At 41.1% G+C, this 22,721-nt stretch overlaps 1 protein-coding gene and 1 non-coding gene across 2 annotated transcripts; both read left to right on the top strand.

The window, feature by feature from the left end:
- Window positions 1-3,103: 3,103 nt before the first annotated feature.
- LOC149282517 (small nucleolar RNA SNORA35) lies at window positions 3,104-3,233 on the top strand. The gene has a single exon (XR_016277958.1). It is a non-coding gene; the product is annotated as a small nucleolar RNA SNORA35 (small nucleolar RNA).
- A 4,892-nt stretch (window positions 3,234-8,125) lies between these two features.
- LOC149282516 (pyruvate dehydrogenase (acetyl-transferring) kinase isozyme 2, mitochondrial-like) lies at window positions 8,126-18,825 on the top strand. The gene is made up of 11 exons (XM_089498086.1): window positions 8,126-8,243; window positions 11,539-11,680; window positions 12,563-12,634; window positions 13,296-13,480; window positions 14,733-14,822; window positions 15,484-15,561; window positions 16,081-16,157; window positions 16,960-17,058; window positions 17,576-17,686; window positions 18,166-18,279; window positions 18,697-18,825. Exons 1-11 carry the CDS (start codon window positions 8,126-8,128, stop codon window positions 18,823-18,825), a joined length of 1,215 nt encoding a protein of 404 aa, XP_089354212.1.
- Window positions 18,826-22,721: the final 3,896 nt, after the last annotated feature.

The following is a 22,721-nucleotide window of genomic DNA, read 5'->3' as shown; positions in this document are numbered from 1 at the left end:
TACACTTTTGCCTCATTGTTAATCCCCCCCCGTATATACAGTTGCAAGATCACTCAGTTGACATTATGATAATGGGAACCCTTCAGATTGCGTGGGATTGCAACTCCCCTAAGTGTGAATGAGGGTTGTATAAAGCAAAAAAATAATGGTTGAAGAAAAACATAGCAAAAAATAAAACAATTGCTCTGGTCTCTTAAGGGGTTAAGTGGCAAAGCGTGGAAAACAACTGTGCCGTGTGGGAAAAGATCAGCTCCTTGTAGCATCCCTGCTAAAAATCCGTGACTCAGACCTTCACCCAATAATAAAAAAACAACAACAAAAAAAAACAGCCGCTGAGACCTTCTTCCACATACTTTCTGTTTCCTTTAACCCCTTCGTGACAATTGCCGGTCCGGGCACGTCACTGAAAATCGTGACGATTATGACAATTGACGTGCCAGGACCGGCACGTCTTTAAACGGGTGAAAAAATCGATCCGTGATCGATTTTTTCACTCAAACGGTGTTGCTCTAATGCCTCGACATCGAGGCATTGAGCAACACCAAAAAAAACATTCCCGCCCCCCCCCGATCGCTCCTAGGAGCAAAAAAAAAACATGTTTGAAAGACTGCACGTCTTTCAAACATGGCGGCGCCCGCCGCCGAAAAACGGGTTTAGGAAGCGATCGCGAGTCGCTTCCTTTGCTTAGCTGGTGTTGCTAAGATGCCTCAGTATCGAGGCATCTTTGCAACACCTGTTTAGCAAAGGAAGCGACTCGCGATCGCTTCCTAAATGCTCAACTTACCTTCCCGGTGCCGGTGTCTTCGAAACACACGCGGTGTTTCAAGATGGCGGCGCCCATCAAGCCGGGGGGCGGAGCCTGCTGACATCATCGGGGGGGGTGTTGCTGGATGTCATGGACATCCAGTGAATAACACCCCTAGTGGTCAGATCACTCATAAGAGTGATCATGATTTGATAAATCAAAGGCAATGTTTTCTAAACATTGCCTTTGATCAGTATTGGATCTGCCCCCCTCCTTCACTTGCTTCTAGTGAGGGAGAGAGACAGATCGGTGTGTTCTGGTATTTCAGGTATTCCCTAATAAAAATATATATATATTGATCCAAAGGCTCTTATAAGAGCCACCCATATAATATTAACCCCTTCATTGCCATTGATCACTGCATAAACAGTGATCTTGCATAGTGGCAATTGTTTTTGGGTTTTTTTTTTTTTTACATGTTTTTTTACTTTTTTTAGGTTTTTTTACTTTTTTTTTAGGTTTTTTTTTATTTTTTATTATAGCCATTAACCCTTTCCTTCCCCACTATTTTTGCTGCAATTCTTACCATGCAGCGGTATACGGCTGAGGAGGCGTATGCCTTTTTGGCCACAGATTCTGAGGCCACTGATACAGCGTCAGATTTTGACGTTGGTCAGTTCACAGATACATCTAGTGATGTATCTGTGGCTGTTAGGACGCCTACCACACGTAGTCGTGGCAGTGCACCAGAGGCATGGGTAGCGCCTAATAGGTACAAGCCAGCTATCCCTCCTTTTTCTGGAATTCCTGGCATCAATATTGATGTTACAGGATTCACTCCACTGCAATTTGTGCAGGTTTTTTTGGGAGACGATGTCTTGGGAGACATTGTCACACAAACAAACATTTATGCCCAGCAGCACCGTGCTGCTAGCCCTAATTCTTTTGGGGCAAAACAGCCATGGACTCCCATTGACGTGCCAGAATTTCTTAAATTCTGGGCACTCACAATGTTAATGGGCATTATAAAAAAGCCCTCCATCCGCTCCTACTGGAGCACCAGCCCCATCTTTAGTACCCCCATTTTTGCCCAAACTATAACTAGGCAAAGGTATGAAATGATTCTTCGTTTCATGCATTTTAGCGACAACAGCCTGTGCCCCCCTAAGGAGGACCCCCAGTTTGATAGGCTGTACAAAATCCGCCCCCTGATTACCCATCTCGCTGCCAGGTTTCCAGAGGTTTATACACCTGGAAAGAATATCTGCGTGGATGAATCCCTAATGAAATATAAAGGAAGGTTGGGATTCAAGCAGTATATTCCTTCCAAGCGCTCCAGGTATGGAGTGAAGGTGTATAAGCTCTGCGAGAGCGAGACAGGATATACTCATGCCTTCCGGGTATACGAGGGTAAGGATAGCTACCTTGACCCTCCAGGTTGCCCAGATCATCTGGGCACCAGTGCCAAGATTGTTTGGGACCTAATATTCCCCCTTATGAACAAAGGCTACCACTTGTATGTAGATAACTTCTATACAAGCGTCCCTTTGTTCAAGCTGCTGTATTGTTTCGATACGGTAGCTTGCGGTTCTATAAAAAAGAACCGCTTGGGTTTCCCACAACGCCTGGTACGAACCCGGCTAGGAAAGGGGGAGACCTCAGCTCTACGCCAAGAGGAGCTTTTGGCATTGAAGTTCAAGGACAGAAAAGAGGTGTGCATGCTGAGCACCATCCACGATGAGAGAACCGTGGAGGTTTCTGTCCGTGGCAGAGCTGGGGTCACTACAAAGCCAGTGTGCATCAGGGCCTATAACAAGCACATGGGTGGAGTTGATCTGTCAGATCAACTCCTACAGCCCTACCTCATTATGAGGAAGACAAAGGCCTGGTACAAGAAGGTTGCAATTTATCTAATGCAAATTGCAACCTATAACGCTTTTTTGCTGCACAAAAAAGCAGACACTGGGCTGAAGCTGTCTTTTTTGCAGTTTCAGCTCGAAGTAATTTCAGGTATCTTGTACCGTGATGCACCTGGTCCCCAAGTAGTGATGGGAACCAACAGAATTGGGGCTACCCATTTTATTTTTAAAATCCCCCCTACAGCAAAGAAGCAGAATCCCCAAAAGAGATGCAGGGTATGCTACAGCAGGGGGCAAAGAAAGGACACCACATTTTACTGTCCAGATTGCCCTGGAAAACCTGCACTCTGTGTCGGTGACTGCTTCAAGCTGTATCACACAGTTTCCCATTTTTAATTTTTTTTTTGTTCCTGCTCCATTTTTGTATTTTTTTTTAATTTTTTGTTACATTTACTGTTTTTTAGCTTTTATTTGCTCCACCATTTTTAAGCGTTTTTATTTGCACTGTCAAGTGACCCCTGTGTCCATTCCGTGGCATGAGGGACCACTTAAGGTGCTAGATCAAATCCCTTCTTGGAGATAGGCCAGGCTTTCTTGTAACCCGTCCCTACTGATAGTTGGGTACAAGCATTTTTCTTTACCCAGATGTAAAATTCCTACTGAATTTGAATTGCTCATGTTCCAAATGTGGCCCTTTTGCCCCCAAACAATCTGACAAACCCATGCATGTGGGGTATCAATGTACTCAGGAGATGTTGCTGGACACATATCTGGGTGTTGTGTGACAGCAACATATACCAGGAGCTGTAATTTCACACCTGAAGTACAAAGTATGTGAAAAAAACACCAAAAACAATTACTATCCCAAACTTTGACAAGGGTTGGTGGTAGGATTAGTGCATGGAAAGGGTTAAACTATCAGCATCTAAAATACCCTGGGGTGTCTAGTTTTCAAAAATATATGGTTTGGTGGGGTAAATTTAATTTGCTGGCTTCAAAGATGCCCCAAATACCACATAGAGACAGAATTACCAGATTCAGAGAAAAATGGTTTTGAATTAGCAAAACGCTACTTGTACTTATTGCCCCATAACGTGTAGAAGAAAGCAAAAAAACATAAAAACATTGGGTATTTCTAAACTCGGGACAAATAGTAGAATCTATTTAGCAGGTTTTTTCAGTAGTTTTTTATGATGAATAAAAGATTTTTCAAATAAAAGTGAGAAAATTTGTTTTTTTTTCAATTTTTCTTCATATTTTATTATTTTTATTATAGGAAATTACATCATATGAAAAAAATATGGTGTCTGAAGAAAGCCCTTCTTGTCCTGAAAAAAACAATATATAACTTGTGTGGGTTTAGTAAATGGGTTAAGAGAAAATTACAGCTAAACACAAACACCGCAGAAACGATAAAAGAGCCATTGTCACGAAGGGTACAAAAAGTAAAATCAGCCTTTGTCACGAAGGGGTTAAAAGTCGCTGACATTTTTTTTCCACAGAAGATGAACGTATGGGTGGGTTTGACAAGCTGTTTACAAGTCTGTGAACCAATCAGGTTCGCGCTGCAAAGACGTCCGGGATCTCATTGGATCAGGGAAGTTTGTGATGTGGCGCCTGTCTCCTTGTTTACCCTTGTCAGGAAAGCAGGAATATTCTGTACCGACGTTACATAGAGTTCCTAGAAATGCTTGAAAACGGGGGGGGGGGGGGACACAGAGCGGGGTGTGCGGGGCTCTCGGCGTAACTCAGGCTGCCCCTGTGAACTTGTGTACTGCAGTCATTCATAACTTTAAACTTAGTTCCTATGTGCCTGTCCTGCTAATTCACCCATATCTATGGTAATAGAACACATGGAAACAGCACACGTGTATTAACCCTCCGAGTGGTTTGCTGGTGTGCAATGTAGCTTAATGGGGTTAATAACTTTTTTCATTCCACTCTATTCATTTCATTAGGTTTATACAACAAAGCAAGGAATCAGTCAGCAAATACATTCTGCTATTTAAAAGCACCTATTTGAAGCATTAGTATTGGGGATTCTGTTACATTACTGGGTCATGCCTCTAGATTGTAAACTCCTCTGTTGTTTCTGTAAGTCAATTTGTTATGTTACATACTACTTGTAATGTCCTGTCTACCCATTGTACAGCGCTACGGAATATGATGGCGCTATATAAACCAATAAATAATAATAATATATTGTTTAGCCTGCCACTATGGCGAATGATGATTCCTGTTTCAAAGTGCAAGAGGAAAGTTAGAACAAGAGGTCATGGTCTAAAACTCATCAGAGGTTTAAATGTAAAGTAAGAACGTTTGCCTTTACTGAGATGGTGGTGGATACGGGGAACAGCCTCCCAGAAGCGGTAGAGATTAAGACCAAAAGGGGATTTAAATATGCACAGGTGTCCCATTAACCTAGAAGAGCCTCACTGCCCCCCCCCCGCAGCTTCTTAGCATCTTGTTCTGTTGCTGAACATTTCATCTCAAATCAACCATATGGATCCATTTCTCTATATCCTTTACCATAACGCAAAGTATGGGGGGAAACAATGTTTCTTTAAATAGTTAAAATATGGATACATTATGTCAGATACATAATGATGAAGGCCCCCCAGATGGTGCAACTCCCATAAAGCTTGGTGGAAGCATCACATGATTTTTAAATCCAGAACAAATGTGTAGACCGGTCACCAGATGACAAAAAATAATCCATATTTAGAATGTTATTGATTTATATAGAGCCATCATATTCCGCAGCGCTGTATAATGTTATTTACCAAACTAGAACAATTACCAGCACTTAAGGCCAATCCTGCCCGGCTTTGGTGCTATATTTGGGCCACAGCACATAAGCTCACCTGTCAATGACCCCAGATAAGGGCAGAAATAACCAGTGCTGCTGACTGCTGGGACACAATGTGTGGCCCATACTGTGCTTCTTCTGGAAAACATGTTTCCAGCTCCAATTCGTGGAAAGGGGCGGGAGGCTAAGAAATTAATAATACGGGAAAACATCTTGTCATGTAACAGAATGCAGCATCAGACCCTGCTCCTGCAGCAACGAACAGGTTAACGCACGACCCAATCCGCTGATTGCTGCCAATAGTATGCCTGGCAACATCGCCGCCTGGCTCCGCCCCCTCCTCCTAGCGACCCCCATACAGGAGCACTTGTTTTTTCCTTTTCTCAGAAGCAGGGAGTAGGGCTCTTTTTTTCTGACTGCTTGCCGCTGATTGGAGGAAGAAGTGGTGGTGGGTTGGAGCTTTTGCTTTGATAGCCCCGCCTCTACGTGTCTGATAATAAGATAGGGTTGAAGGGCCCGGTGTAGAGGTGTAGATGGACGTGAGTGAGATCAGGGAGACGCGGAGGGGCATCTGGAAGAAAGGGAAAGGATATGCAGAGTGAGCTGTGAGGAAGAGCAAAGATACTCAGCGCTTGCATCATCAGCGGAGTGAATTCGAATTAGCATATCCTACAAGACAAAGCAGCTGGACCCCGCATACACCGATAATAAATCCGGTTCATCCGCAGCCGCACAGGGTGTGAACCGCCGCACTGTTTACCGGCACCGGCCACATCACTGAGCAAGAGGTAAGAGCTTGGAACTGAATGTGTGATGGGCAGCAGCTGTCTTTATGTGTCACATCTGGCCTGTACACAGAGCCATCTGGGATCACCCCCTCAGGGATATGAGTTGGTCTGTGCGCTCTTTATCCAAGATGAGGAGTTCGGCCCAGAGCTCTTTAAATCATTGAGCCTGGAAACCTCGCTGTGCAGGGTCACTGGCCTGGGAGTGGGCACCTCGCTGTACAGGGTCACTGGCCTGGGAGTGGGCACCTCGCTGTACAGGGTCACTGGCCTGGGAATGGGCACCTCGCTGTACAGGGTCACTGGCCTGGGAATGGGCACCTCGCTGTACAGGGTCACTGGCCTGGGACTGGGCACCTCGCTGTACAGGGTCACTGGCCTGGGAGTGGGCACCTCGCTGTACAGGGTCACTGGCCTGGGAGTGGGCACCTCGCTGTACAGGGTCACTGGCCTGGGAGTGGGCACCTCGCTGTACAGGGTCACTGGCCTGGGAATGGGCACCTCGCTGTACAGGGTCACTGGCCTGGGACTGGGCACCTCGCTGTACAGGGTCACTGGCCTGGGAATGGGCACCTCGCTGTACAGGGTCACTGGCCTGGGAGTGGGCACCTCGCTGTACAGGGTCACTGGCCTGGGAATGGGCACCTCGCTGTACAGGGTCACTGGCCTTGGACTGGGGCACCTCGCTGTACAGGGTCACCGGCCTTGGACTGGGGCACCTTGCTGTACAGGGTCACTGGCCTGGGACTGGGCACCTCGCTGTACAGGACCCCTGCCCTAGGAAAGACTGCATCACAGCATATGGCCCATATACAGAACATAACCATCCTACTATACTGGACCATAAACTGTACAAAACAGGTGACCTGACGACTCGATGACCATGCCCTGAGCCCAACCGTCCTATTCTAAAAGAATTCAAACTGATGTCACGTTAAGTGTATTAGTGGCATTTATTACGCACGCTTGCTGACAGAGCATGTAAAATATGGACCTTTCCACATCTAAGAGACTGATCTAGCCTCCCTGCTTTATCCTGAGACTGACAGTCCTCCTATACCAGAACTTACACACCTAATATTCCACCCAAACTCCTACTGTGCATTATCTGTGCAACGGAGTACGATGGCGCTACATAAAACAACTAATAATAGTAATAATTAATAATGATTTATTCATAATCCCCCTCTGTGCGGATCACCCAGCCTGACCCCTCTCACTGTACAGTGACTGTCTGCAGAGACCCAAGACTGCCCTCTAGTGTACTGGAGTCTCATAGCGCTTTACTGTATGAAATCCATACCATGCAGATATTGGGCAGTGAAGACTGATCCCGAGGAAGATGTTGCATTCGTGCAATAATTTAAAATCTCACGCCCAGGACTCGCATTTTCCCTGTTTTCGGACTGTTAGAAAGAGACTGCTCATTATACACGAGTCTAAAATAACATGAGGTGTATGAACATTCGCTTCTAAATTCAGATTGCCTAATTGCTATTGCTTCTTATTCTCGGACTGCTATGTAAAGAAATTATAAAAATAACAAAATACAATTAACTATTATTGTGTATCAATAATGTATCCTTTCACTCGCCATGTGTATATTCCTGAATCCGTATAAACAGTTCGGTGTCAGATGTACTCCTTTTCTCGCCATCACTTTTTTTAAACTCAACATTCAGTGCGTTCTGTAGTAAATACAAGAAAAAAATAAACTTTTATATGTTTGTGACATCATATGTCACGCAACAACACTGCTTACATTTTGTGACGTAAAGGAATGTTATCTGTACTGAGAGCATGGTGGATAAGTGGAACAGCCTCCCATCAGAAGTGGTAGGGGAATGTATGTATATGTATGATGTACCTGAACCCCTTTTGTATTCCTTTTTCATGTACAGGTGAAGGATCCTCTTTTATCGCCAGGATGAGGTTTGCCCGATTCCTGCTGAAAAATGCCGCCTTGGCCAACGCTCCCAAACAGATAGAGAAGTTCAGCCGCTTCTCTCCTTCACCCCTTTCCATGAAGCAGTTCATTGACTTTGGTAAGCAATCGATCGCTTTCCTGTGCTGTGCTGAGTAAAAAAACTGACTGCTGGAAGTATGTGGGCTAGCGGCCATGGCTACCAAAGTAAATAGCCCCGGCTATCATTTTTCAATTGCATTAATATTGTTTAGATCGCAAAGCCGATCACATGCAATAATGCAAGACCCCCATAAAAAGCCTACGTGCCTTCCTACTCGCTCTGAGAGGGGATCTCCCACCGTTTCTCTCTAGTATCTGATGAAAGTATATTTTTCTTAATATTGTATAATATTATCAGACAGGTGCATAGTAGCCGTTTGCGTGCCTTCCGGCTCTGTTACAGCTCAATCTACTAGACAAACACCCGATTCCTTATACTGCCTTGTGGGAAACAATAGAATGCCTCGGTCGCAATCACCCAGCCTGACACTAATGAAAGTCTGCAGGGAATGGACTTCATTAGCATTGCCATAAAGAATCCGCTCGGTGTCTGAGCAGGGGAATGCATTATATATATAATTTTTATTTTTATTATTTATTTGTATTTTTTTTTCATTCATTGAGCAAAATACAGGTAATGTTGATTCATGTTTTTGGTTTCTTTTAATAACTTTTGTCAGCGTTTAATGCCCCTACGGTTCTTCCGTCTCCCTATGTCCCCGCTTGTCCAGGCCATAGGTGGTAAATAATTTCTGATGAGTCGGCATAATTTGTCATCGCCGCACCAGTTGTTTTCCTGTTCTTGTTCTGCTGCAGCAGCATAATCCGTCGGGTTAATGTTCTACTTCTTGTGAAGTAAATAGCCGGTCCGGAGATTGTGTGTTTAACATCAAGCGAACCCATCTGCCACGAAACAGGACGCTTCCCATCAGTTAAAAAAATGATTAATCGTCAAATGAAACGGGAAAGAGAATTATTTTGGAGCAACAGAGGCACTTCTGGCAGCTTTTCACGGTTAAAGAGAAACTACGTCCTGAACGCAGAAGAAGTGCGCATGCACACTGCCGCCATATACTTCGTATAGTAACCTGTCTCACAAGCTCGCGTATGTAGAGAGGAACATAGAATTATATGTTAGATGCCCGTTCGGCTCATCTAGTCCAACTTTTCTTCCTACTGTAAGGAGTCGAACTTTAATCTTTCCTTGGTCTTGTCAGGATGGCTTTATGCCTATCCCGTGCGTGTTTATATTCCCTTACTGTGTTAACCTCTACCACACACATGAGATCCCCTGTTAAAGGCATTACAGCGGCAAACTGGTGTCATAATCTTTTTTGGGGCTTGAACCTGCGCATTCTCGCTAAAATCCCAATAAAAATGTTCTGCAATCTGCAAATCTGATTTGAACATAAAATAACCTGCGCTCGGCTCGTCTGCCATAGCAGCCACTTACGCATCCTTACACTACGCACGTGTTCATTAATCATTATATATTTAGCACTTTCCTGGAATTGCTGCCCGTTATCTTACTTAATACAGACCTTTTAGTCAATCCGGAAATCTATTTATTTATTTTTTGCATTCAGCATTAATAATGAAATTAATAATATCATACAAGTAATAAATAATACAAATATTTCCTAGGAGTCATTTGGCCTTTAATACTCCATAGAATATTATGAAATGGGGGGGCAATTAAAAATCGCCTCTGTTTTTGTGGCTTTTCCTTGGAATGTACGGTTCTGGAAAACACATGTTTCTGGCAGCTGCTGTAGCTCCATTACAGGCGATTGACTTCATTTACTGTTGCGCTGTACAGACCGGGGTATTTTTATGTGGGGGGGGGCATGAGAAATATGGAAGAGGGCCATTTATGTAGCGGTTTAGATCCATGCCGGTTCCAGGAATTGGCAGGGTGGGTTGCAGCCACTTTTGTACGGCTCGTTTTATTTTTATTTTTTTTGTCGTTTCCCTGGTTATATTAATAGGAAGCTGGCGGGAGTGCAGTGGTGCCGGGGTATCCCGAGATATATTAATAATAAATCCGCTCATCTTTTTTTTTTTTTTTTTTTTTTTTTTAATATATGTTCTGTTAGTAAGGGGTATAATCGCTAAGTAGTGAGCTGGCCCTGTACAATGTAGAATTTAATAGACTTTGCAGAAATCCCACTGATATAACCATGCATTATACAAGCCCAGCAAAGGTCATCCTGAGAACTGGCCTTTATAATGTATAGGAGCCAGAGCACAACTGGTCAACCCTCCTTTTATTGAATAGACTGTGTATGTATGTATGTATGTATATATTTGTACTGCTATACCTGTATACATATGTATGTATATTGCATGTCAGTCTTTGGCTGTTTGATTATTGAGGGGTATTACGGTTCTTGTAGATCACCATGAGAGAGACATAGACAGTGATAGCCTTCTTCCCGTACGGAGGAGACCGTGTGTGCGTTGGAGATAAACATGTCCCAGAATACTGCAGCTTCCACCAAAGTCAATAGCAGGATCCGTTGACGCGGGAGTTTTTCTCCGGATCAGGAGTGCAAGGACCGAGCTGTGTCGATAACCGGTCACACAGTTCACTAAACGGGGCTTGGCGAAGGTAACACCCAGAAACCCTGGCAGCTGTTCATCCGGCTATTAAAGGACAATGAGCTTTGATTTCATGTAACTGAGGAAGGCACGCGGCTCTGTGATCCATTACATACTTACGGAAAACTAATAAATAAACCCCCAAAAAAAGACTATTTATTCCAAAGTAAGGTGAAATATAAAAGCGTCACATTAAGTGGAAAAACCTTATTAATAACAGCCTTCCGCCTTCATAACCGCCTTTAATTTCCCCGATACTGGATGTTCGTGGTGAAAACGCAAGATCATGCGTGCCGGCCCGTCATAAAGCTCAAAGTCGCTGCCCCTGCTTGCTGTGTGCTGATAGCGATGTTGTTAGCGATCTTGTTACTATGCAATTAATGCCGATGAAATGTTAGATTTGCCGGCAGCGGCCGCTCTGCCAAATATTAATAATGAACCCTCGGTGCAGGCGCGGCAGAACGAAGATTAACTATGTAGCCCGAGTTATAGCTTCCCAGAACCGATTCTCTAAAGCGAGGATGGATCTACCACACGCTGGCTGGCTGAGTGTGATAGGAGTTGCAGCAGATGGAGGACTGGAGCCCAGTTTAGCCAGAACTCGATGTACTTTATGCAGCAGAAGTGGTCGGGGAATACACCTCCATGTATAAAATAACCCCAGGCACACCCTGGATTTTGCGGCGTAATACATTTTTCTTTCTATTATTTTTAATATTCTGTGTATTAAAGATCTTGGAACAAACTATAAACCAATCTTATTATTATTCCAGGTTCCGCCAACGGCTGTGAGAAAACGTCGTTTGTGTTTCTGCGGCAAGAGCTACCTGTGCGACTGGCGAATATCATGCGCGAGATCTACATCTTGCCGGATCCCCTGTTGGGCACCCCTTCGGTGCAGCTTGTCCAGAGCTGGTGAGTATCCAGCGCATGCACACCGCATCACTGAGCGCAACCAGCTGCCCAAAACCTAGCGGCGGACGGACCCCCGTCTATTGTGGCACTTAAAGCAGATCTGTAATGTTTTGTCACAAACCATACAACCGAGGCTACAGTTACAATACACAGAATAGGTGAATCGCGGTCTGCCACAAACTGCCACTTTTGATGCGACGCAATAGATACAATTCGCCCTCCTTGCCTGATGTTTTTCATTAGTGTGTGAAGTTGTGTCGCGTTTCCATACGATGTGGATTTAAGGGAGTATTTTCCAACAAACCTAGACAGATCTGCTTTAAATAACGGATGTGCAAAGAGTGTCCAATACACTCAGGTCATCTGATGTACAGATCCAGAATGTAGAGAACCGGAGAATATATTATATATATATATATATATATATATATATGTATATGTGTGTGTGTGTGTATATATATATATATATATATATATATATATATATATATATATATATATATATATGTGTGTGTGTATGTACGTATAAAAAAAAAAAAGTTCACTCTAAAATAAAATACTACAAATAATAATAAATACAGATGTAAAATTGTACTTAAAAGCCAATTACCTTCCCACAGCTAAGCCCTGTAGTAATTTTATTGTAAATATCAGTTTTTAGTAAAGGACTGACTATCAAAACTGCTGCGTTTGGAGTAAAAATCAGGCCTTTTGGATCTGAGTGCAGTCCTAGGACCTGAACAGCAGCAAATTCAGTGTAGGTTTTGAAAGCCCCCTATAAATTGTGAGTGTGGACGTTCTGTGTCTTTGATTATGTGAATTGCTATGAAAGAGTAGGAATTCTTTGACGTGCGTGTCTGATTCTTCATTCTTTGTATACAGGTATATACAGAGTTTGATGGAGCTAACGGAATTTGTTGAGAAGAATCCAGAGGACCAGCGAGTGTTGTCGGAGTAAGCGCGATTTGAAGTCACGTTTTTGTCAGTATTGTTTGTTTGTGACACGGACATGCTGTTGTATTGTCAAAACACTTGTGTGATTTCGCGACAACCGCTTAACCGCCGGGCACATGTTGACTTCAATATTCATGGCAATTTAGCGAGCGCGAGGTGCTTGTTTACACTACAGGCTTAGGTATTTCTGTTAATTCAACGGTTCGGTTGCAGACGTTTCCTCGGGCAAGATGGAAAGAATGAGCCGCTTGTAAACGTGAAGCGTATTTTCAGTCCATAAAGCTGCTGTGTGGTTTAGGAGATACTTTTACCCCTAATATCCAAGGCTAGACATTTGAAATCTAAAGGCAGACGGGGCTGCTAATGGATGATGGGAGTTGTAGTCCAGCATAATGGATCACGGTAGAAAGAACACTGGCTTTCTCTGCATTGTGTGCAGTAGCCTTTTGTTCTATTAACAATCATATTAAATGGTAATAAGAATGAGATTGCTCCGGGAAATGCCACGTACGCTCCTGGCGTTCCAAGCATTTGTAGTCTTGATCCTTTGAATGAGGATTAGAACGTGTTTTAATCATTCTATGTAATGTGATTTTATTTACTCTTTATTATGCCTCCTACTGTTGTGTAATGCTATTCTTTGTTTGACCCCCCCCCAAAGCTTTACAGAAATACTTGTGAACATCCGAAACCGACACAACAATGTGGTCCCCACAATGGCCCAAGGTGTGATTGAATATAAGGAAGCTTTTGGAGTTGATCCCGTCACCAATCAGAACGTTCAGTACTTCTTAGACCGCTTTTACATGAGCCGAATATCCATCAGGATGCTTATTAACCAACACAGTAAGACTATTTCATTTGTTTTAATGATCAATTAAAGCACTTGTATACAAGAAGTGAAGGAATAATATATATTTAATATATAATCATATAAGACCATTTTTATTTTCCAGAGAGTCCATTTCAGAAACAGTATATAATAAATATATATATATATATATCTCTATATTATAGATCTCTACATTGTAAGCCTGTTTGAGCAGGGCTCTCCTTAATTCTTTAAGTCAAATTGCTATGTTATACACTACTTGTTTATCCATTGTACAGCTCTGCAGAGTATGATGGCGCTATATAAAACTATTAACAAAAATAATATACACACATTTCTGCTCAAAAGGCTTATACCCATTAATAATCCCATCCGCTGGCACGGTCACAACAGAACTCCTCTTAAGTAATTGGGAGTCTCCCTTCGCAAACAATGAGTCACAGCTCGTTACACGTATGGGGGTTTGGGCATAAATACCAAATCCGGTGCAAGCAACCTTTATTGCATCACATGTATGTTAAGCAATCGACTCGGAGAATAAACTCCAAATCATCATTTATGATAAACGCCACAATTTTATTATTCAGGGGCAAATAGAGTCTGGTATATGGTTTGTATTTTGGTATCTTTGCCTTGCGATAAGTTTTATGATTCAGTCTTAAGGACTTTGCTCTTTTTTTCCTAGTTATTGTTAAACTTCAGCCTTTGACTAAATATTTTCCAGGCTTATCGACGTTCTGAGTTTTCATCCCCAAAAATAGCGATTGCTGCCCTTTTAAATCCTACAATTTTTGGGTTGTACTCATTTGCTGATTTTCCCTTAGTTCAATATAGTACGTAGAAAATCCTTTGTCCTTGTCGTGGACTGAAACATGATATTGCTATGTGTCCTCATCCATGTGTATTGACTTTTAAATTATATGTGATTCTGCTTGTGTTTAATTTATGTTACAAAAAAGTTTTTATTTTGATGGTCAAGACTTTTTTTCTGGCTGCTAGAACACAATATTTATTAAAAAAAAAAAGCGCTGTAAAACTTTAGTTAAGTTGCTGGAGAGATATGACCAGAGCTCCTTACTGGTATAACTGGGAACTTCCCAGGTTTATTCTATGAGGAGTTCTTCCCCTTCTGAGTGAGTGGCTTTGCCTGAGGATAGAGGAAGTCCTGGAGACTCTGGGAAGCCCTGCTTCACCTGGAGCCTCCGGGTCAAACAAACACAGTTCCTAGGTATGAAAATCTAATTGTTTGAATGTTTTTTGTTTTAGCCCTTCTGTTTGATGGCGGAACTAATCCAGCACACCCGAAACACATTGGGAGCATTGACCCAAACTGTGACGTAGTTGAAGTTGTACAGGGTAAGTGTGTACTTTAGCAGCTTTGCACCTTTAGCGTACAGTCCTTTCCCCGTTGATGATGCGTTAAGTTTATAAAGAGATGGGGTTTTTTTTTGTAATAGTTGTTTTGTTGGAATTTCCTTGACCTTTACTCGGCTAGATATCTTCATTAGTGATTGTTACGGATAGTACGTGCAGATATAACCTGGTGCACTTAAACGCTTGGCTATCGATTCATATAGCGCGCCCTCCTGTAATTAGACATTCCTGCTTCAGGATTGCGAGAGGCAGAATGTTTTGTAAGATGAAACTGTGATCAGTATACCCTTTGCATGCAAGTAATAAAATAAAATCGGAATCTCCCCTATGCTTTTTCCCAGCTCCCCAGACATTTAGCTTTCAGAAAATGTCCCACTGAATGCCCCGAATACTCAGCCCCAGCTCCCCAGCACTGTGCATGCGTAGAAAGCTCTCCCTTTGATTTTTGGGGGAACTCTTCCTGATTATATGTCCCTTGTTTCATTTGTCATTTATGCCAATATATCTAGTGCTACTTGTAACCAATATTTTACTTTCTGAAATGTCAAAAAAACAAAACAAAAAAAACCTACTGATTTTAGATGTGGAAACCTGAAAAATTAATTCTTTATTAACAAAGAGTTCATAACCTTCTGTATTGCAGACGCATTTGAAAATTCAAAGATGCTTTGTGATCAATATTATTTAGCTGCCCCTGAGCTGGAAATAATGCAGACCAACGGTAAGTCAAAAGCACCTGATCTGATCGAAACTTTGTTTTTTGGGGGGGGGGCGAGGGGGTTGTAATATCTTGTTCCGGAGAAAAGGGACAAAGACAAAATCTAAAAATATTCCCAGTATAATATTGTCACTTTGTCATAGGCAAGATTATTTCTTTTTTATTTAGCGTTTATAACGGTATATAGCTTTTAGATAATTTTATACTTGTTCTATTAGTTGATCTTCCTCTCTGATGGCTTCTCTGAAAAAGCTTCTTTAAACAGTATTGGAGTTTTCTAGCAATTTAAGTATACGCAGCTAGTCTGTACCTGTCTTTGTGTCACATGACTACAGGCTGGAATTATAACGCCCCTTAAAAAATATATGATTTGAGTAAATATTTGATTGCCAATTATTTCTTGGCAGGTTTGAACGTATAATAGTGATAGAGAAGAGGTCTCTGCTCTTTAGTAGAGGAACAGCATATTCTGTATTTGTACCAAAAATAAGTCATTTATTTGTCTTGTTTTTATGTTTACAGGAAAGGCCCCCGGACAGCCTATTAATATCGTCTATGTCCCTTCTCATTTGTATCACATGCTTTTTGAGCTTTTTAAGGTACAGTATTATTAGCGTGAAATCTCTTTAATTAATTTGCCTGTCGTGTGCGTCTAATATCGGTAAAATTTAAAAGTAATGTTGGTAGTAAAAAAAAAAAATGTTATTTCCGTAATATGACAATGGTCGTTTTTTTGGGTTTTTTTTCCTAGAATAGAAGTATTCTCTGTGTTCTAAATAAACCTTTCGTGGCATCAGTGTGATGGCATTTTACTGAGGTCATGATCAAGTAGTGTTAATGCTGTGTGTCCCACTGTGACTGCAGCTACCACATACTGGACAGTATGCGAGATCTCCCAAACATCCAGGCCCCCGGCAGATCATGTATCGGGTCTCTGCTAGATCAGACAACTAAATGCCATGAAGCTAAACTTAGTATATTGACCTCCAGCCTTTCTAAGATACAGACAGTGTTATTAGGTTTGGTATTAAGTTTTTGGTGTAATTGGTTTCCTGTATTTTGAATCTGACTTTTATGATAATAGTGTGTGTGTGTGTGTGTGTCTCCACTCCTTTAGTTTATTGTACAATAACCTTACTGTAGTCTTGGCTTCTATATTTTTTTTTATTTTTTACTGCTGGCCCAAACTTTTTCTACTAATTTTTATTGATATTTATGAATGTATCTCTTCCTAAACAAAATAAAAAAATAAAAAATGACAGTCTTAGTCAATTTGTTTAACCCTATGTATTTTTTGTGTAATGTAAAATTGTGGCTGTGGATGCTGGATTTACAGATTTTGGATACGGTATAAAGTCAGTATTTGTTATTTATGTCACTGTTTGTTGTGCGTTTTTGCAGAATGCCATGCGGGCGACCGTGGAGTATCATGAGGACAGCCCTTCTCTCCCTCCGGTTAAAGTGAACGTCGTCCTAGGAAAAGAAGACCTGACTATTAAGGTAACGGTCTGGAAGATCCTTCTACAAACACATCTGCTCCCCTTCTTCGTGTCTGTGGAAACGGGTAACTTGTGCTTATCAAGACAATTTAGTTTAATGAGGCGGTAATTACAGGTGAAAGGACAGATGAAAATACGTTCTCGGCATTCTCCGTAGTGTTGGGTCTGAAAGAAGTTACACGTTAATGAGATAACTGCACACCAAGCAGGGATTTCAAACGCTATCTGTCTGACCTCCCAAGGATATGTGGCTGGGAGCAGTTGTTTCAGAATAACAGGCGGTTGAATGATTTCAGCCCCTTACAGATCCTAGAGTATCGGAGCGTTCATCCTGGAATCCAGCTGTCCATGAGTGAAACTCTGTGATTTTAATTAATGTGTGTAGCGACTAGTGAGATGCTACATTGTTTCTTAGGTGCCCCCCCCCCCCGACAAGCAGTGTATTCCTCATAGACAATGTGTACAGACCCTTTTGTGCATTACTAACAAATCTTTGTGTCCCTGCACCTTTTATTTAGATATCTGATAATGGAGGAGGAGTACCAATGAGGAAAATAGAGCGACTTTTCAGCTACATGTATTCCACCGCTCCCAGACCAATGATGGACAACTCACGTAATGCACCTTTGGTAAGAATCATGGCTCTTATCCTACCTCCGCACATACCACACCATATCATATCATACCATACCAGTACATCCATGATATTTTATAACAGAGAAATAAGTGTGTTGTTTGTATTGTTAGTTGGTTTACCTATATTGTGTGTCTGTAAGCAAAATGTAAGCATCGAGGCGGCTAGAAGTGTGTAAGCTCTATTAGCTCTCCTTATCTAATGTAACGGTTCATCTTAGTCTGTCAGTTCTAGTTTTGTCGGACCCTTTTAATGCATGGACTGTGAGAAGTGCTGCATAAATAGTTGGTGGTATATAAATAGAAGAAAATCTGTACATTTATTTGTTTCATAGGCTAATCAACTTTATTCAGTTGAATATTAATGTTCGCCTGCAATGCGTAAAAAATAAATAAAAAAACATTCGGTTTGATATGTTGTGAAACTTTAGAGTAGAACCACAATTAATGACACCTTTAAATATATATATTTTAGGCTGGTTTTGGGTATGGCTTGCCAATCTCCCGCCTATATGCCAAATACTTCCAAGGGGACTTAATGCTGCATTCTATGGAAGGCTACGGAACAGATGCTGTTATTTATTTAAAGGTAATGTGATTCTATTTTTTTTTTTTTCTTTTTTTGGTCCTGTTTTTCTTTTATAATTCCATTCTTTGCTCAGGGTGGAAAGAACCCGTTGCCAGTAGTTATGAGAACATTATTTCATAGTTGTGCATCATGTGATGGTGTTTTTGCTTAAAGGCATTCATCATTAACTGGTGGAGAGGTTACAGAATGGGAAACGTGTACTTTGTTTTCGCTTCCTTTAGTTATATATTAAACGCCACTCGCGTATTAATATTTCTTCCTTTTAACCTGTGCTCCGTAGTGTGATGAATACATTTTAGGTCTGTCTTTTTATTTTTTTTTATCTTATCTTTGGTCAGATTTAACTTTAAATATTACTTTTTTAATATTGTTTGTAAAGCACAGTATTTAACATTTCTGGCTGTTTGCATTCTGTAGGCACTATCATCTGAATCCATAGAAAGGTTACCGGTCTTCAACAAGTCTGCGTGGAAACATTATAAATTCTGTACAGAAGCAGATGACTGGTGTATTCCAAGCAGTGAACCAAAGAACCTGGCAAGATAGAACATGTGCTGAAGACATTCCCAGGAAAATGGAAGGGGGATCAAGCACTTAATTGCCCAGGACTACTCCTTGCGTGTGTTATATTGCTAGGAGCTGGCAGAATGTACTGTGCTCGAGCTGGCCAGAGATGCAATAGGGAGAGCAAGTCAATTGTCACCACCAGAAGATGCAAAATCTTTAGCTAGTAGTAGTAATATACTTTTGCAAATCTTCACCTTTAACTGTACACGGTGCTTCATGAATTACTCCAAATGATGCGTTTTTACCATCCATTCATGATCGCAAGAAGAATATGTTTCCAGAGTGTTGGAGGGTCAGAATTCATAGCTGGTGTGATCTTAAACTGGTATTGATGATGTATGTTAAGCTATTTCCCTGTTACTGTTATATGAAGGGGGTTAACCCTGCGTCTGTGAATTGGGAAAAACGTCCTACTTGACAGTTACGTTATAGTCCTTCGAGACCTAACACGTACTGTGGGGAGGACAAAAAAAGTTTGCGAACAGCAGATCTTAACCAATATTATATCAATGTACTGTGTCCCTCTTAAGGGGATAATAATAACTGCAATCCTAATTTCTCTGCGGAATCTAACCTTACCACTAACTATTGTGTTGGATTTCAAAATAACAACCATGTTTCATGTTAGACCCTGCTTTAAAATAAAAATAAATAAATATATAATATATATATATATACCCCCAAAACTTTCATTGAAATATAATCAAGGCCCCTTTTACGTGTATTATGTAGTAAGATCTGCGTAGTGGGCATTCTGCCAGTTTTAGAAGTACTTCTTTATACCCCAGATATAAGGATATACTCTTATGCTACTGTATTCTAAGAAACCTTTTTTTAAAGAAAACAAAACATTTTATTCCATAGAATTTCGAAAGTCATTTCATTAATAGAAGGCCTTTCCAAATGTTACACGTTTTATTATGTATTCTTCTTTTATTTCAATACAATTTTTAATTATTTTAAGACAATGCATTGTCTAAATCTTAATTTATTAGAAACCCAAGTCCATCTTTTTTTCTATATGCCTCCATCTTGCATAACATCATTTTCACATTGTGTTGAAAGTTATGTTTTATTTTTGCATTCATGCAAGTGTTGTGTTATTAGAAATTAAAGAATACTGAATGTGCATTGTATGTTCTCTGATTTAATAATTGTCTATTGGATATAAGGGTGCTGGTTTTATCTGATCTATATTACCCCAAATATAAGGTCAGAGGTTATGATCTGCAGACTTAATGGAGCTCACTATGTGCGGCTTGGAGGAAAGCGAATGAGGAGATGTGATAGAAACAGATACATAAAAGGATATTTCAAATGACAGGAGGGAAGTTTATATCAAAGTAGGAGAAATGTTAGAACAAGAGGTCATAATCCAAACCTAGAGGGTCACGTGTGTAGATGTAAGTAAAGAGTTGAGGAAGTCTTAATTTTCTGAGAGGGTGGTAGATAAATGGAACAGTCTCCTAGTGCAAGAATGAAAATATGCATGTGCTCATCGGTCAGATATTCTATGGGGTTTCATCTTTGCAGATGTAGTTTTATGTAAGAGAGGTGCTAAATTTTTCACTATTTCTAGAAATATTAGTTCTGGAAACCAATGTTTCATCTAATTTTTCTTAGTTGGTGTGAGCAGAAAATTTCTCTTGTGCAAAAATTTTCACAGAGCAAAAATTTTGTGCGCACAATATCCGCGCCGCAAGTTTCAAAAAAATTTATATTTACTATATTGTGCGCACAATTTTTGGACGTGTGCGCTCTCTAAAAAAGCTATGTGCGCGCGCACAAGTGCACAACTTAGAGGGAACACTGCTGGAAACCATAATAAAATTAAATATTCACTCCTCTGAGTCACAATGGCATGGGCCAATATTGTATAATGTATTAGCATTACTATTCATTGGTTGTATTTATACAGCAAGTGCTAAAGATAGTGTTTTTCCCAGCAACATAAACAATACTCACACTCTGTATGCATCGATTGGTGTCGTTCCAATGTGTGTACAATCCAAAAAAAGAAAATAACCAAGTGCTCGCACCAATGTCAGCCGTCACAGCGCACTAGCCAAATGGCCAAAAAATTTTGCAGTGATTTGCATGAAAAAATTTATTTTTCTGTTTTACAAACGCCATGTATCACGGAAAAATATGGAATGTTATTTAAAAAAAAAAAATGTTAAGAAAATAACAATTTGACTCTGCAACTGCTGGAGGAATAAATCAATTGATTACTAAAGCATTTGTTTGTGATTAAAACCCCCCCCGCTCCGTACATCAGTGGCCCATCATCTAGCGTCTAACTGTTCTGCCCTGTAGTTGCCCCTTCCACATTCTCCTTTTTCCATAAACAAAAAGTCATTTTGACAGCTTGTGCTATAAATAAAGTTACAAGTTTTTGATTTGCTATACACAAAAAAGTAATAGCAAGCTCTGTAGGGCAGGCTTCACAGATCAGGACAGGCCCGGACTGGCCATCTGGTATACCAGGGAAACGCCTAGTGGTGCCGCGGGTGACTGCTTGGCCCAGTCAGCCAACCGGCATCGGGTGCAGCCTGCGGCAGGCTATGTACGTCAGCATATCCAGTCGTCTGCCACACTTGCGTCATCCGACGGCCTCTGGCCTTAATGTGCCAGTTCCACCCTGTTAATGTGAATTCGCCCCTGGAATCAAACCCATTAGCAGAGGCTTTCTGAGCCTCATCGTAACTAAAGACACCACCTTTTAATGTGCTTCATGGGGAATGGCACACATTTTCATTTTTAGTATACATGGCTACATAGTACATAAGGTTGAAAAACAGACCTAAGTCCATCAAGTTCAACCCTTCTACCTAACCTTCCTATTCTTGATCCAAAAGAAGGCAAAAAAAAAAACCCTAACTAAGCTACTTCCAATTCTGCCATCAGGGAAAAAAATCCTTCTTGACTCCAAAAGGCCATCGGATTTCTCCTTGGATCAAGAAGCTCTAAAATATTAATGTTATTCTATTTATAGCCCTGTATGCCACGCCTTTCTAAAAAAAAAATATCCAGACCCCTTTTGAAGGCATCTAATGTTTTGGATAACACCACCTCCCTAGACAGTGAATTTCATACCTTTATTGCCCTCACTGTAAAGAATCCCTTCCTTTGTCATCTATGAAATGTCCGCTCTTCCAGTCTCAGAGGGTGACCTCTTTTTCTTTGTATATTTCTGTTAAGGAACAGGTCACTGAATTGCTCTTTATATTGGCCCTGCATATATTGATATCATGTTATCGTATCCCCTCTAAAGGTAATAAAAAATACTATAAGGTAAGGAGGTCCCTTCTTAAATGGTCTTACAATCTAAAAGGCATTACGGCATGTTACACAAGAGGTAAACGTTTCAGTCTTTCAATGGAACAACCACCTAAATGTAACCTAGTTTAAGTATGAATGCATAGAAGGAGCACAGAACTGATCCAACCAGGGTGTACATTCTGCATAAATTCCTTGTTACTCTAAACACCCCGGTGGCGGTACGAGGAACTGCAAGTAATTTTTTTTATCAGAGCAGCCCAGGTGGCAGTATCTGCCCTGCCCTCTGCTCCCGTTACCGGCCCTCCTCTGAAAACTATTCAATATGATTAAGGAAAAAATCTAAACAAAAAATAATATATTTTTGCATCATTTTGTAAGACTAACGCACTTTATTTCATAACAAATTGTAGCTGCAAGACATATGGAAAATGTCACACAGCACAGATATTTTGCAACCATAAAAATAAGGATGCGGGGTAAAGGAAACCTAACATTAACCGTGCATGTGTCATCAGCTTTCCAGATAACTTAAGTAGGGCAAATAACTAATGCAGGCAAAAATGCATGGACTTGTTTATCATACTTTTTGCAAT

The sequence above is a fragment of the Sceloporus occidentalis genome, unplaced genomic scaffold, assembly GCF_023333645.1.
Source record: "Sceloporus occidentalis isolate IW3139 unplaced genomic scaffold, rSceOcc1.0.p SCAF_113, whole genome shotgun sequence".
In the NCBI taxonomy this organism is placed as follows: domain Eukaryota; kingdom Metazoa; phylum Chordata; class Lepidosauria; order Squamata; family Phrynosomatidae; genus Sceloporus; species Sceloporus occidentalis.
The sequence above is the reverse complement of the archived record's forward strand: the minus strand, read 5'-3'. Positions and strand labels throughout refer to the sequence as shown.